At 45.0% G+C, this 16,914-nt stretch overlaps 1 protein-coding gene across 1 annotated transcript; it reads right to left on the bottom strand.

Moving 5' to 3' along the window:
• Positions 1-3,071: 3,071 nt before the first annotated feature.
• Positions 3,072-16,792, bottom strand: vcam1b (vascular cell adhesion molecule 1b). The gene is made up of 10 exons (XM_047586934.1): positions 13,655-16,792; positions 12,124-12,426; positions 11,697-11,999; positions 10,400-10,660; positions 9,913-10,185; positions 9,406-9,696; positions 7,410-7,712; positions 7,019-7,288; positions 5,210-5,470; positions 3,072-5,116 (listed from the first exon to the last, which is right to left on the bottom strand). Exons 1-10 carry the CDS (start codon positions 13,698-13,700, stop codon positions 4,956-4,958), a joined length of 2,472 nt encoding a protein of 823 aa, XP_047442890.1. The 5' UTR covers positions 13,701-16,792; the 3' UTR covers positions 3,072-4,955.
• Between the last annotated feature and the right edge of the window lie 122 nt (positions 16,793-16,914).

Below are 16,914 nucleotides of genomic sequence, written 5' to 3'. Positions count from 1 at the left end.
CCACCACTGTAAATCAGCTCTACACAGTAAACGAGACACAATTCAATATTTTTTGTACATATGCCAACACTTGTGTATTGTTTATTCCATTTTACTTTTTTAATCTAATAATTTATCTTTTTACACAGTCCAGTCTTTATTCTTCTTACTTTTCTGCACCATGTTATTGTTGCAAACTGCAATTTGACTGACAAATAAACGTTTTCTATTCTATTCTATTCTATTCTATTCTATTCTATTCTATTCTATTCTATTCTATTCTAAATAAATAAATAAATAACTCTGATGTCTTGTATTCTTTATGAAGCTATAATTTTAAATACACTGTTTTTTAGGTGTATCAGACACATTAGGACGTAGTTACACAAGGTATTGGTATTGGATCAGTATCGCCGATACCAGCCTGAATTTGACTCAGTATCGGCTCAGAAAGGGAATCAGCGGTATCGAACATCAATACCTCCGACCTCGGTGGATTTCACAATAAAAGCTCTTACTCAAACACAGTAATCTGATCGTTGCTTCAGTTCAACTTCTTCTTTGGTTTCAGCGTCTAAGGCCTAAAGCTTCCGACTTTAATGATCCACAGGGGAAATAAGTTGGTCTCGGTAGTTTAGCTGCACATAAAAGAAACACTTAAAAACCTCAAGTTAAAAGAAAGAGAAAATAAAATAAGATTAAAATAAAATAAGTAATATCGAGTAAATCGAAATAGCCACACTTTCTTCTTCCTCATCCTCCTGCTGGACCTCACGTCCTATTTCATTAATTCTATAAAATATCAGACACAGTTCTGTTATTGAGTCACATCTTAATTTGGAACGTGTCTCTTTTATTGTCTGTATAGTTGTTAGTATAAAGGTAAATGCATCAGGGTTTTATTTACATCAGGTTCCAGGAACTAAACCAACAACTAGTGAATAAACACACTGAATGAACACAACGAGAAAAGAAATACAAATAAATGAATGATCAGAAAATAAATCACCTGTAGCTACTTTGGTTCTAGTTCATCATTTAATGTTCATTAAAGCTGTGAGAGTCACATCTTTTTACAGTTTTAAAAGCGAAGCAGCAGGTGGCGCTGATGATGTTGAGTCAACAGAGAATCTGGAGCCTCTCGGGTCAAAGTCTGAAAAAACAGAGAAAAACATCCCGAGTTTAACATTTTAGACCAAACCTGTAACAAAATAAATAAAATAAACACTTTAAAGATTCAGACTGAGTTTGAGAATAAAACGTAAACAGAGAGAAACTGATTTCTAATAAATCACAGATTTAAACGGTTTAATTTATATCAGGTATTTTAGTTTACGTGTCTCATGTCTCTTATAATAATAAAATAACATTAAAAACCATCAGATAGAATCATTTAACACAAACTGTTCACCAGACTGATGTTTTTTACAGGATATTTTTCTGGTAATGTGATATTATATAATAATTTCGTGTTTCTTTTTCTTTTTCTTCTCTGGTGACCTCATTAAAACCCCAACAGAAAGACAGGAAGCTTTTCTTTTTCTTTTTTCGTCCTGTGGAGTTTTTAGTCTTTGTCCTTTCGCTTGGATTCAAACAGAGTTCAAAGGTTCAGTTTAGTTTAGTTTATCTATTTATTTTATCTGCAGTGTTTAAAACCTCACGTCTGGATCCAGTTATTTAGTCAAGAAGAAGAAGAAGAAGAAGAAGAAGAAGAAGCAGCAGCTGGTTGGTTCGTTTGTTTGTTTCCACGGACGAGACTTGTTCAGTTTCTATGACGACGACAAAACTGAATGAGTTCATCGGGATGAAGGAGGAGGAGGAGGAGGAGGAGGAGGAGGAGGAGAGCTCAAATTAAATCTGTGTGTGTTTCTCATTTAGTTTTCTTTTCTGGATGTTTTATTTATTTTTTATTTTTTATCTGGATGTTTTTTATTTTTTTCTGGATGTTTTTTTATTTTTTTCTGGATGTTTTTTATTTTTTTCCTGGATTTTTTTTTTATTTTTATCTGGATGTTTTTTTTATTTTTATCTGGATGTTTTTTTTATTTTTTTTCTGGATGCTTTTTATTTTTTTCTGGATGTTTTTTTTATTTTTTTCTGGATGTTTTTTTTTTTTTTTTCTGGATGTTTTTTTTTAAATTTTTTTTCTGGATGTTTTTTTTTTTATTTTTTTTCTGGATGTTTTTTATTTTTTTCTGGATGTTTTTTTTATTTTTTTCTGGATGTTTTTTTTTTTTCTGGATGTTTTTTTTTTTTTCTGGATGTTTTTTATTTTTTTTATTTTTTTTTTGGGATGTTTCTGCTCGTTTTGTTCCTGATCTGCAGTTTCAGCTGAAACGTTTAAAGTCTCTTGATAAATGTGTTTATTTTCTCTCCATCTGGAGCTTTTTTTTCGCTTGTGTGGCGTTCACTGTCCGTCCGGGCCTCCGCCACCTCCGACCTCTGCTCCCTGTTGTGTAAAAGTGTTTTTCTGCTGTGTCTTGTCATTTTAATCTGCAGCTCCGCTGGTATTTCCTGTCAGAGACAAGAGGGAGAAATGTTGGGGATGGATCACCGCGGACCTCTGATCCAGGAACAAACTCACTCAGTTCATTAACGTTCATTCATTTATGAGGACGAGCAGGAATCAGCTGATGTGTCCTGGTCCAGTTCATCCACAGATTATTTAATGATTTAAATTCAGTCCCGTTTAGCATCGAACCAGAGGAAACGTTTTTACAGGATTTAAAGGAATAAAGAATAAACTGAGGTTTAATATTTTGGCCACAGCAGAAAGAAGGAGGAGGAGGAGGAGGAAGCCATGAGCATAAGCTCCACCCCCTCCATGTTAGTGGGCGGGACTTGGCCCAAACTACAACAATAAAACACGCGTTAAATCATTTATTTCAAGGACGGTTCCAGGTATTTTAAGGTTGTTAATATGAGGTTGATGAAAGCTGGATAAGTTCTGTTGTAATTTGTTATTTGACGCCATAGAAACGGGATGTGACGTCACGGCGACCACCCGTTGCCACGACAACCGCTCCGTAAAGACGCCGCGTGGAACCGTGAGGTTTAAGAACTAGGTTAAAGTGTCAGTGAAAACATAAAGCTGAGACTTTAAATGTTTTATTTTTATCACACGTCAACGTGAACAGTTTGGAAATGACGGGACATTTTACACAGTTTTATATTTTATTTTTTATTGTTATTTTAATATTTTTACATTTGCACAACTGAAGCTACTGCTCCAAATTCTACCATGTCTTCACATAATGATTTTGATGATTCTTCTGTACAAGGCCTGACGTATAAAACACTGAATAAACACTTGAATGAACCTCGGCCCATAAAGGGAACAGAGCGTCTCAGTCTGGAGACTCTGAGCTGAAATGTGTCCAACATAACAAACACTGAGGGTCGGATCCAGACTCGTCTCCTCCTCCTCACACCTCCTCGCCTCGTCTGGACCGCTTCCCGTTTCCACGACGACGGGCCGAGAGGACCAGTCATCTCCGAGCTACAGCACAAAAGCCACAACATTTTATTTTGCTTTTGCTTCTAGTCTGTTCAGCAGCTCCTTCCTCCAGGAGTTAGACCGGTCCCACTGGTAGCTCCTCTCCTCTCCTCCTCCTCTCCTTTCCTCTATCCTCTTTCCTCTCGTCTCCTCAGCAGAGACATTTAATCTCGGCTCTAAATCTTCAGGAGGAGCTTTAATGAATGGATGTTTCTCTCTGAGCCGCAAGTGAAAGAAAAGGGAAGAAGAAAAAATGCTGGAAGACAAACGGTCGCTGAAAAGTTTCAGAGCTGAATCAGGCCTGGAGGAGGAGGAGGAGGAGGAGGAGGAGGAGGAGGAGGAGGAGGAGGAGGAGGAGGAGGAGGAGGAGGAGGGAGGCGGGAGGTGGGGCCCCTGAAGACTTCCAGTAAACAGTGGAACCTGATAGAAATGAAAGGAAAAGCTGCACAATCCCAGGAAATATAATCAGATTCCAACGAGACGAGGGAGAGAAGTGAGCCAATAAATACGAGTTAATGAAGAGCTGAGAGAAAACACACGTTCTCATTTCCAGGACACGAGCACCAAACACAACACGAGCTCGACCTCCGAGGTCATTATAGCCCATTATCAGCGTCTCTGCACGCAATTAAGTTCCTGAACCCTGAACGATCTGATTGGTCTCAGCTTCAGCAGAATCCGTCCCAACTCAGGACAAACTTTACTCCACAAAGACGAGGAAAGTCACTGACTATTGATCATTAACTTTCAGCTTGGGCCTGTGTAAATGTAGAAGCATCGTGAAAAAACATCAGTCACGTGTTTGTATTTGTTTAAAAATGACTCCACATGTTGATATTTGGAGCCGCGTGTTGGGACGTGGTGGCAGCCACATGCTAGGAAGTGTTAGCCAGATGTTCAAAGGTGGTAGCCACATGCTAGGAAGTGTTAGCCAGATGTTCACAGGTGGTAGCCACATGCTAGGAAGTGTTAGCCAGATGTTCACAGGTGGTAGCCACATGCTAGGAAGTGTTAGCCAGATGTGCGAAGGTGGTAGCCACATGTTGTGATGTTGGTGGCTGTTTGCTTGTAGGTGGTAGCCACATTTTGGAACGTGCTAGCCATATTTTGAAAAGCAAAGGTGCTAGCCACATGCTAGGCAGTGTTAGCCAGTTTAAAGGCGGTAGCCACGTGCTAGGAAGTGTTAGCCACATGCTAGCACAAGCCACGTATTGGGAGACGGCAGCAACGTGTTGAGAACGTGGATCTTTGCTGTTATTGAACGGCGGCAGGTGAAAGGAGGCGGAGGCCACATGTTGAACCCTCGTTGCCACGTTTGTCGGTGCACGTCCTCCACGTTTGGAAGCAGAGGCCACATTCAGGGGTTTGTAGCTGAATGTTCGGGACGCGTTGGTCCAGTTTTAAATGGCGGTAGCAGCAGGACGTGTCCAGAGGTCTCAGCCTCATGAGTGAACCCGTTAGTCCTGAGTCCAGGTTCAGCTCAGGCTGAAGGTGGAGCAGACTGAGGGAGCTGATAAAAGCCTTTTTTCCTGGACCTCCTCAGATAGTCCAGGACCAGAGCGGTGGTTGCTAGTGCAGCGGCGACGCAGGCGACCGGGATGACGACGGCGTTGAGGCTGGGAGGACGTCTGGAGCTTCTCTCTGCACAGACACGAGAAAACAAAGAGTCTAAACCTCTAAAAGAACCGGAACCAGGACCAGACGGATCCGTCACTCGTCTCCGGTCGCACTGACCTCTGACGCTGAGGCTGAAGACTTTGACCTGGTATCCGAGCTCGTTGGTCACGTTCACCTGGTACAGCCCCGAGTCTCTGGCCGTGACGTTGACCAACAGGAACGTCCCGTTGGACGAGGACATCTCCGTCCCGTTGGCCAGTTTCTTCAGAACCACCACGGACTGAGGGAAGCTCACGGCCCGGCAGCAGATGGTGACGTTCTCTCCCTCCTGGACCTCTGCAGACGGGAGGACGAGGACCGTGGTGTTTCTCGGAGGAGCTGCAGGACGACAGACATGAAGCTAGTTTCAATAAATCAGAAACAAACGATGGAAGATGTAAACAAACATGGCCGACAAGCTTAGACAAAATATCACAAGTGCAAAATACAACGTTGAGCTGATGTCAGTGTTTGAGTGATTTATTGTTCCACTGTTACAGTGAAGGTTCTAGTTGTGTTGCTGTTACACAGTAAACTCTGAATTTACTGCGTATTGTGTTTGTTTTACAGAGTGTTTCACTGGCGTTAGACTGATGAGGAAATGAGAAAATAATCAGCTTTAAACACCGGAGGACGAGTAAATATCTGCAGTGATTAATGGGAGTGAATTCTGCAGATTAATCCGCTGAACGCTGGTTTCTGTGATGGAATGATTCAGCTCCGTCCTGTTCCCTGACATTAAATGAATCCCAGGACGTTGGCGGTGGTGTTGTTGTTGTGGAGGCGTCTCTGGTGACTAACTCAGACCTGGGCTCAGATGGAAACCGATCAGACGCTCCTGAAGTCGTGCTGGTTGTGTTTTACTGTCGGTCAAAGAGGAGCAGCAGCAGTGTGTTTAAAAAGCTTTGACCTTTTATCAGATCTTTCACCAACGCGTCATCAGCTGATACAGAAAAGCTCTGACATGTGACTGGATCACGCTGGTTTACTTCTCCTAAAATGTCTCTTCACGTCTCGTGGGTCCTAAAATATGAGGTCGGCCACAAATAACCTGCTTTCACTCGTGTTGTTAATGAACTTCCTCTCTTTTCCAGAGGCCTCTGTTAGCACACGGCGACCTGTCGACCTGCTGTTGGGAAATAATTGTATCCGCTGGACTGAGGCCATTACTCAGCACTGAAGCCAGTTTATTTGTGTCTCAGTCAGAGGTCGACTCCTCTGATAACAGCAGATAAAGGACACAGAACAAGAAGCAGAGACTCCGATTCAAAGAGCTTCTTATCGTCTTTTATTTTTAGTGCTGTCAAACACTTAAACGTTCAGTCGGATTAATCTCGGGGTTGATTAATTCTGATTAATTCATCTTTAATGTTGCTGCAGCTGAGAACAGTGTCTCCCAGTGAACAGTGGCTGCAGGAGTGGACACATATTAGCAGCAGCATTGGCAGCTTGTCTTTGTCTTGGTTTGTCTTGGTTTGTCTCCAGCTGTTAGCCGCGTTAGCCCAAGTGCTAGCAGAATCCCCGGCTAACGTATGCTTGGCTTGGTTCATGTGCTGTTTGAAGCTGGAAAGAAAACTCCTTCCTGCAGAGTGTGATGATACTTTATGTGTCTCCACTGGTCCCTCTTGGTGTCTTTGTCCTCAAATGTCCCATGGAGAGGACCAACGTGCTGTTTAGCGTCTTCCATCTTTATGGGTTGGTTCTGCTGCCTGTCACTACCGGATCAGCTGGTGCTAACGCTAACGCTACTTGGACAAACTGAGACACGTTCACAGTCGTTCTGCTGCAGACGCTTCATTAATCACATGAATCAGATGATGATTAATTAATTAACTTTTTGGTTATTTTATGAATAAAGTTCATGAGGACGATGAAAAACCCTCTGACCTCTGACAGTGACGGACCTGTTGACCGTCTGGGATCCAAACTGGTTGGAGGCTTCACACTCGTAGAGGGCGGAGTCTCCGAGGAGGGCGGAGTCAAGGCTGAAGGTGAGTGGGGAGGAGGCGGAGCTAGCCCTCTGAAGCTCCACCCCTTCTCGTCTGAGCACCAGTGTTGGGGGCGGAGCTCCGTCTGAGCGACAGGTAAACGTGACCCGCTGACCCTCCTGCACCCCCTCACCTGGACTCACGGACAGGGACGGTGTCCTCGGAGCGTCTGGGACACAAAACAGAAACAATGAGTCCTGTTAAACCAGTTCTCAGGGGACTAGTTTAATCTGGACTGGTTTAATCTGGACTGGTTCTGGTACCAGGGCTCCAGAGATAAAACCGCTTACAGTGAACCTGCAGGGAGACGCTGGAGTTCCTGGACCTCCACACGTGTCCGTCCTCCGTCAGCAGCTCCGCCCGGCAGGTCAGGACCGGCTCGTCCTCCTGGACCTGGTGCTGGAGGACGTAGGAGACGTTCCGTAAGGAACCAGAGAACCCAAAGGACTTCGTGTCCAGCATCCGGTTCCCAGAGAGCCAGCGGAGCCTCAGCTTATTGGACGAGAAGACGCCGAGGACGTCACAGCGAAGGGACGTCTCCGAGCCCAGCAGCACCGGACCGGGGTCCTCCAGAACCGGATCAGACGGGAACGCTGGAGGAGGAGGAGGAGGAAGATGGTGAGAATCAGATCCAGACTCTAAACCTCCTCTAGAAAACCAGACGTCTGTTTCTAAAACATGAATAAAGAGCGAAACCTGAACCCAGTGAAACCAGATCTGATGAGAAAGACCCAGATTCTCTGTCCACGGGGGGAGGAGGGGGGAGGGAGGGGGGAGGGAGGGGGGAGGGAGGGGGAGACTATTTAATCTCTGAAGAGTCTGTGGGAGTAAATATGTGTGTCAGAGTTTTTCCTCCTTAGCTCAGATTAAAGGAGGTGCTTCCTGGATTCTGGGCCGGTGCTGAATGAATGTGTTGGAGGATCAGGACGATCTGATCCTTTCAAAACCACGATGTGAAGCTTCCCGGCCTTCGACCCCTGGGACTCAACATGTCCAAACAAACCCCCCCAAAACCAAAACCTGATGACTCATGTGGTTTAGTCTGAACTCATGACGAGTTTCATCCTGTTCACGAAGGTTTCTGAGTTTATGAGGTCGGATCTGAAGAGTTAATTCACAAGTTAATTATTAAACTAAAACCTGATGAGAAAAACTACAAAGAAATGTAACAAAGTGAAAAGTCTTTCCCGGTCTCTGGTCTCTGGTCTCTGGTCTCGGGTCTGGTCTCGGGTCTCGGGTCTCGGGTCTCGGGTCTCTGATCTCTGGTCTCTGGTCTCTGGTCTCTGGTCTCTGGTCTCTGGTCTCTGGTCTCGGGTCTCGGGTCTCTGGTCTTGTCTCGGGTCTCGGGTCTCGGGTCTCTGGTCTCTGGTCTCGGGTCTCGGGTCTCGGGTCTCGGGTCTCGGGTCTCGGGTCTCTGGTCTCGGGTCTCGGGTCTCGGGTCTCTGGTCTCTGGTCTCTGGTCTCTAGTCTCTGGTCTCGGGTCTCTGGTCTCTGGTCTTGTCTCGGGTCTCTGGTCTCGGGTCTCAGATCTCAGGTCTCGGGTCTCGGGTCTCGGGTCTCGGGTCTCTGGTCTCTGGTCTTGTCTCGGGTCTCTGGTCTCGGGTCTCAGATCTCAGGTCTTGGGTCTCTGGTCTCTGGTCTCTGGTCTCTGGTCTGGTCTCTGGTCTCTGTCTTTGGTCTCAGGTCTGGTCTCAGGTCTCGGGTCTCGGGTCTCGGGTCTCTGGTCTCGGGTCTCGGGTCTGGTCTCGGGTCTCTGGTCTCTGGTTTCGGGTCTCGGGTCTCGGGTCTCGGGTCTCAGGTCTGGTCTCGGGTCTCAGGTCTCGGTTCTCGGGTCTCGGGTCTCTGGTCTGGTCTCGGGTCTCAGGTCTCGGGTCTCAGGTCTCGGGTCTCTGGTCTCTGGTCTCGGGTCTCAGGTCTCGGGTCTCAGGTCTCGGGTCTCTGGTCTGGTCTCGGGTCTCAGGTCTCGGGTCTCTGGTCTGGTCTCAGGTCTTGTCTCTGGCCTCTGGTCTCTGGTCTGGTCTCGGGTCTCAGGTCTCGGGTCTCGGGTCTCAGGTCTCGGGTCTCGGGTCTCTGGTCTCTGGTCTCGGGTCTCAGGTCTCAGGTCTCAGGTCTCAGGTCTCTGGTCTGGTCTCGGGTCTCAGGTCTCGGGTCTCTGGTCTGGTCTCAGGTCTTGTCTCTGGCCTCTGGTCTCTGGTCTGGTCTCGGGTCTCAGGTCTCGGGTCTCGGGTCTCGGGTCTCTGGTCTCTGGTCTCGGGTCTCAGGTCTCAGGTCTCAGGTGGGACTCACAGTAGATGTGGACCTGGATGTCTCTGGTCCGGACGACGCCGTCACATTCGGCCTCACATCTGTACCCTCCCTGGTCCTGGAGGTCCAGGTCCTGCAGGTGGAGCTGAGACGTCCCGTCCTGCTGCTTCGTCTTCTGGAGGACGGCTCCGTGTCCGTCCCCCGTCCCCGTGTCCGTCCTCCTCCAGGTGAGGCTGGGGGGGTGGACACACCCGGACGCCCGGCAGGTCAGGATGAGGGCGGAGCGTCGCTCGGCTGAGAGCTGAGGACTCGCCTCCACCTGCAGGGGGTGAGCTGGAGACACGGGGGAGACAAAGGGGGAGACGGGGGGGACATTATTTTAAGAGACGAGTGGAATCTAAACTATTTCATTATCATCTCATTTAAAATGATCCTCAGCCTGAGGAAATAACCTTTGAAGGCTTCCAGGAAAAATGAAAGTGAAGCGAGAGGAAAGAATGTGTTTGTGTGTTTGGGAGAATGAAAACAAAAGTTTAAAGTTTAACGAACCTCTGACAGTGACGGACCTTTTGACCGTCTGGGATCCAAACCGGTTGGAGGCAGAACACTCGTACAGGGCGGAGTCTCCGGGGAGGGCGGAGTCAAGGCTGAAGGTGAGCGAGGAGGAGGGGGCGGAGTCATTGCTCTTAAGCTCCACCCCTTTTCGTCTGATGACCAGTGTGGGGGGCGGAGCTCCATCTGAGCTACAGGTAAACGTGACCCGCTGACCCTCCACCACCTCCTCACCTGGACTCACCGACAGGGAGGCGTTGGTGGGCGGAGCTATAGGAGGGGAGGGGCAACGCAGGTAAATTATTTCAATTATTTCAAAGCACAATGTAAATTAATCAACATTTTAACAATGTAGATGAACTTCTACGATCTTCTGGGTTCGATTTAAATTGCAAACAACAAGTTGACGTTTTTATTTCGATCATATTTTACTCATCTTTCTTTTTATTTGTGGTTTTTAAGGAGGGGGAGGAGCTATTCTCACCGTTAACCGTGACGTTCACGCCGGCCGTATGGTTTCCCTCCGTGTTTCGGGCCTCACACTCGTAGGTTCCGGTGTCGGAGGCTCTGACCGACCTGAAGTCCAGCGTCCCGCCTCGGCCCACCTCCACCGACCCCCCCTCCTCCGTCCTGAGGCTCCAGACCACCACCGGCTCAGGGTTCCCCTCCACAGAGCAGCTGAGGGAGACAGGAGAGCCGGCCATCACCGTCACTGGGTCTGAGATCGCCGTGACAACGGGAGCATCTGGAGAGGAGACGAGAAAGACTCAGATCAGGACTCAGATCCAGACTCAGATTACAGGACTCAGACTACAAGACTCAGACTCAGACTAAAGGACTCAGATCAGGACTTAGATCCAGACTAAAGGACTCAGACTCAGATCAGGACTCAGACCCAGATTACAGGACTCAGATCCAGACTACAGGACTCAGATCCAGATTACAGGACTCAGACTCAGACTACAGGACTCAGATCAGGACTCAGACTCAGATCAGGACTCAGATCCAGACTCAGACTCAGATCAGGACTCAGATCCAGACTACAGGACTCAGATCCAGATTACAGGACTCAGACTCAGACTACAGGACTCAGACTCAGATCAGGACTCAGACTCAGACTACAGGACTCAGATCAGGACTCAGACTACAGGACTCAGACTACAGGACTCAGACTCAGATTACAGGACTCAGATCCAGATTACAGGACTCAGACTCAGATTACAGGACTCAGACCCAGATTACAGGACTCAGATCAGGACTCAGACTACAGGACTCAGACCCAGATTACAGGACTCAGACCCAGATTACAGGACTCAGACCCAGACTACAGGACTCAGACTCAGACTACAGGACTCAGATCCAGACTCAGACTACAGGACTCAGACTACAGGACTCAGATCCAGACTCAGACTACAGGACTCAGATCCCGATTACAGGACTCAGACCCAGACTACAGGACTCAGACTCAGACTACAGGACTCAGATCCAGACTCAGACTACAGGACTCAGACTACAGGACTCAGATCCAGACCCAGATTACAGGACTCAGATCAGGACTCAGACTACAGGACTCAGACCCAGATTACAGGACTCAGACCCAGATTACAGGACTCAGACCCAGACTACAGGACTCAGACTCAGACTACAGGACTCAGATCCAGACTCAGACTACAGGACTCAGACTACAGGACTCAGATCCAGACTACAGGACTCAGATCCAGACTACAGGACTCAGACTACAGGACTCAGACCCAGACTAAAGGACTGAGATCCAGACTCACAGAGGACGTTCAGGTCCACGGTGGTCTCCTTGGTCCGGTTCTCCTCCGGTAGGTCCTCCAGGTCCAGCGCGGCCCTGCAGGTGATCTTCTGGCCCATGTCGTGTTTCTCAGGGATGAACCAGAACACGGACGGGACTGAAATGGACGTGGAGTCTCGAGTGTCTGTCTGCAGGACCTGGTCTCCTCTGATCCAGGTGAGGTCCAGCTGTGGAGGGAAGACGTCCCCCACCTGGCAGGAGAGGCTGGAATTGACGCCGACCCTCAGACCGTCGTGACCCGTGACCTCAGGGACTGATGGGGAAGCTGCCACAGACAGAAGACAAACACATGTCGGCCATTTTTGTAGTCCAGACTCTTTCGATGACTCTGAACCTCAGTGGTTCCTTTAATCTGCTGTGTATTATTTATTTATGGGTCGTGGACTCACAGTAGACCACCACTGAGATCGTGACTTGTTTGCCCTCTGCTCCACAGGTGACTTTGCAGGCCAGCGTCCCGTCCACCTCCGTGGACACTGGGTCAAAGGTCACCACCGAGTGAGTAGCGTTGTTGACGATGGACGCCGGCAGGTGGCGGTCCCCCATCAGAGACCAGGACATCACCGGCGTGGAGGGGCAGTCCTTCACCGAGACCACCACCTGGCCCCGGTCCCTCAGACGCCACAGAACCTTCCTCTGGGACACGCTAACGCTAAGTCCCTGAACGCACCACGACCACGTCAGCAGCACGACTGAGAGCGAAGAGGAAACGGGAAGAAGATCATTAATCCTTTGGCTCATTAACGTCTCTCACAGTGAGATTATTAGATTATTACACAGTGAACTTTTTACCTTCCTTCCTTTTCTAGCCTAGATTTCCATCTTCCTACCTTCTTACCATCCTTCCCTCCTTCTTTCCTTCTTATTTTTCTCCATCTTCCTACCTTTTTACTATGCTTCCTTCCTTCCTTCCTTCCCTAACTCAGCCTCCAGATAAACTTTCTTCCGCTAAATGAATCATTCGTAGACGGTTTGACGCTGTTTCTCCTCCTCAGGTTTTATCTCGTTCCGTCTGTGACCTGAGATTTAACTCGGTTCAAAACGAGAAGAAGAAACCGAATAAAACAATCAGCAGCTTCAGAGTAATATATATAGTTATATATACTACATATAACATAGTTAAATGTTTAGTATTAGTCTAGTTTAATCTTCTTTTATTTCCAGTGTCAAATGATCTATAATGAAATAAATATAAACTCAGACTTTATTTTAATTATTAGATATTTGAGATGTAACTTTTATGTTGTGCATGAGATCATTTTATAATTAAAATAATTTAGATAATTATAATAAAGTTGAGAGACTTTTCTCCTCTTTAATCTGTTCATTATTATTATTTTTATAATTATTTCAGGTTGAGCTGCAGTGACTCATCACTTAATAAATAAAATGATATTATTTTTCATCAGTTAATTGATTTGATTTGATTTTATTGTGATCTGGCATCATAAAATTAAATCATCTGGTACGTATTTATTATATTTATATTTATTGTGTATTATATTCACTCTAACAATTAAAATAAAATAGAAATAGAACAACAGCACATTTAAATATTTGTTTTCATTAATAGATAATTTACTGGATTTATCAACCAGTTATTTAGCGTCTAAATTCTGTTCCCCATGACAGAAAAAAATACAATAAAATATATAAACAACATTTTTAGTGTTATACATAAATTTATTAATCGACAGATAAAATAATAAAAAATATGAAAAATAAAATTCCTCTGAAAATTAAATGAGATTTATTTTTTATTCTGACTCTTAAAAAAAAGAAATAAAATCAGACCACAAATCTATTTCTCATTTCAACAGCAGCTCATTTTAAATTTTTCCTGGATTAAATATAAATGTCTGATAAATTTAAATAAAAATAAAAACAGCATGAATTCGATCCCGGAGGCTGGACTCTTACCTGAGACGACGTGAATGAAGCTCCTGCAGAAAAAGCTCAGCTCCATCCTCACATCAGACGATGAATGACGGGATGAATGTAAGGATGAATGTAAGGATGAATAGGAGGATGAATAAAAGGATGAATAGAAGGATGAATAAAAGGATGAATAGGAGGATGAACGAAGGGCTAAACGCCGCCTGTGTTTCCTTTGTGTGGGTCTGTCGAGGTGTGAGGGAGACAATCAGTTCGACTCATGAACCTCAGACGATTCGTTCCCTCCCCTCTGGTGAAACAAACGCCCCCTTTTTCTTGTCCATCGTGTGGGAGGACACGGGACACGTCGCCCCCCGCAGGACGGGACACGACGCTGCACCTGGAACAAACATCTTTTATTATTTTTTTAATTACTGTGAGTGGGAAGGACGGAGAGAGGGAAAGTCCAAGATGAACGAAGGGAAAATATACTCACTTTTGATTTCGTTCTGACGCCTTTTCTCTTTTACTTTCTCCCTCCAGTCGTGGTGAAATAAATGAGATAATAAGGTAATTTATTCGTTTATCCTCTTTAAATGAGAATAAATAAACTGAACTCTTTTTTTTTTTCTGTTTTTTTAACCCAACGTGCTTTTATTGTTTTTAATGGTTTCTTTTACATCTCATCTTCTTCTTCTACCCACTTTGTTTGTGCTCCGGCTGCTTTTAACATGTTTTAGAGGAGCTGAGATGAGTCCAGGTGTTTGACCTCTGACCTCAGAGACACTGACTGATCCAAACAGTGAGTGATTAGAGTCTGATTGATTCTCATTGATCAGTGACCTGATGACGCCGTCACGTGACCAGACTTTCACTTTTTATCTCTGACTCTGCCTCATCAGCGTCAGACTGAGAGGTTTTTAGACCCGGTTCGTCTGTGGAGTCCTCAAGGATTCGTTATCAAGGATTCGTAGAATATTTTGACTTTAAATCATCTGTTTTTCTCTCGGATTAGAACCGTGTGGAACCTCAGTAAAAGAAAGAAAGGAACATCACGTAAAACCAAGTCCAAAGAATAATTCTTTTATTTCATGTTATTGCTCAGATAGAAACTCGGCCGTCAAAGACAAAATAACATAAAAATAAAACCTACATCATTTTCCAACTCTTCCTCCGTGAAACACGTTAATAAGACGTTAAATACAGGACGTAACAATAAACCAAATAAAAGTCTTTATAAACCTCCTCAAGTATCAAATATAATTCCTTATATTCCCATTTAACCTTCGGATCTTTGAGGCACTTGGGCGCCTGTTTTATTAAAATAATCATCTGTTGAAAATATTTCCCTTTTTTTCTTTTGACGCCAACAAAAGCTCCAAGTGTTGGTTTTATTTCCACCAACGTCCAAAATAAATTTCCAAAAGACAAAGATGAAATAAGAGCGACTGGATTTGTTTGAGTTTCTTAAGAGAAACGAACGTGAGGGTTTTTCCTTCAAGAACCAGAACCCAGTTATTGTCCGTTCGGTTTCTCGGTTCCTTTTTAACCGGTTTTAACCGGAGTCTGCGAGTGGTGGAAATGTACCTTTACAATATTACTTCACGCGTTATCACGCTCCACTATTAATAATAAAAAACCTACAGAAGTGTGTTTATTAAAAACATGACTCTACAGGTAATAAACCAACACGTGTTCAGTCTGACAGTGCAGCGCCCCCTACAGGCTGCAGAGTAAACGCAGAGTTCCTTCTTAAACACAAACACAACGTTTCTCCTGCAGCTGATGATTTTATCCACCACCAATTTATCTGTTAATAAAAATAAATAAATCACAAACTGTTTCCAGATAATTATTCACCTCATTTCATTTGATCAAAAGTCCAGAGCTCATGATCAGAATATTGTTCAGGTTGATTCTTTTAGCTTCGGCTCCAGACGGTTTAGAAACATCAGAGAGTGGGTGGAGCCAGGTCACTGAAGCCCCGCCTCCAACCAGCGGCGCTCCATGTTGAGCTAATTTTACGTTCACACCAACAGTGACAGAACAACAGCCGCTACGTTGTGACTCCGTTACAACTGGATTCTTCAAAAAAAACAAAGCAACTGGACTTTTTCAGGTTTGTCTTTTTGGAACCAGTTGCTCTGAGAAACGAGAAAAAATAAGTAACAAGAAGCACAAGTTCGGTTTCTCTCAAGAAACATAACGAGTCCTGTTGCTGTTGCCTCAGCTTTGTTTTTTGAGGAACCAGTTGCCAGCTGAGAAATGGGCGACTGGACTTCCTGGGTTTCTTTCAAAAACCCAAAAACCAAAGGAACTGAACTTGTCTCAGCTTCGTTTCATGAGGAGCTGGTTTCTCAAGGGACCAGCTGAGGAACCAGTTGCCTTGTTTCTTTCAAAAACCCAAAAAACCAAAGGAACTGGACGAGTTAGATGTTTGAGGAAACGGTTGAAGAACCAGTTGCCTTAAAACAAGAGCAAGTTGTTGGGTTTATTTCAAGAACCTAAACCCAAAGTAACTGGACTTGCTTCAGCTTTGTTTCTGAGCAGTTGCCCTGAGAAGTGAGCAAAAAGAAGTTGTTGTTTTTTTTTCCAACAGCCCATGAAGTACACATCAGGTTCCTGTTGCCTCCAGCTTTGTTTTTTGAGGAACCAGTTGCAACTCAACGTGTTGCGTTTCCAAATAAAGACGGAGCAGCTGGACGTCAGCAACAGGGCGACAGTTGCGTCAAATTAAAGTTATTACTTCAACTTTTATTGTCGCTAACAAGGTGTTTGCTTCACTCGATCCCCTGATACATGATCAGTCATCGTTGCAAACAACCACGTCGACCGCGAGTGTGAACGCATCATTAGGTTCTTTGAGGAAAGAAGAACTAGCTTATCATTTTAATTTATAAAACAAGAAGACAACAAGATGGCGGCTGCTGGGCAACGTGAAGTTCTCGCTCCGTCAACTTTTTATATTCAGTTCTACGGTTCGATCCAAAGACACGAAACTCTTCGACTTTACAAACGTCTAAAACCGTCTTTAAGGCCGATGGGACGTCGACACACTCACATTCACACACACTTTAATCCCCTGAGTTTAAAGTTGCTGACATTCAGTTTGAGGGTCCCTTCTTCTTCTTCTACTATCCTTATTATTGCTGCGTTGATAAGACAAATAATAATAATAATAATATAATAATAATAATAATAATAATAATAATAATAATAATAAAACACTGATCAGTCACATCATCAACAAATAAAAATAAAAATCTGCTGAGACAAAGACGTTGAAAATACTGTAACCATGACGA

This window comes from Mugil cephalus, chromosome 6 (genome assembly GCF_022458985.1).
Source record: "Mugil cephalus isolate CIBA_MC_2020 chromosome 6, CIBA_Mcephalus_1.1, whole genome shotgun sequence".
Classification (NCBI taxonomy): domain Eukaryota; kingdom Metazoa; phylum Chordata; class Actinopteri; order Mugiliformes; family Mugilidae; genus Mugil; species Mugil cephalus.
Note: the sequence above shows the minus strand (reverse complement) of the source record. Positions and strands in the feature narration are given on the sequence as shown.

Bases quoted from the DNA above. Each gene is read 5' to 3' on its own strand.
- vcam1b (XM_047586934.1), bottom strand. From the start codon at position 13,700: ATGGAGCTGAGCTTTTTCTGCAGGAGCTTCATTCACGTCGTCTCAG. The intron at 7,713-9,405 runs GTGAGTCCCACC...CTCCTCCTCCAG, and splicing joins CATCCAGGTCCACATCTACT to CGTTCCCGTCTGATCCGGTT. The intron at 7,289-7,409 runs GTAAGCGGTTTT...TTTGTGTCCCAG, and splicing joins CGTCTCCCTGCAGGTTCACT to ACGCTCCGAGGACACCGTCC.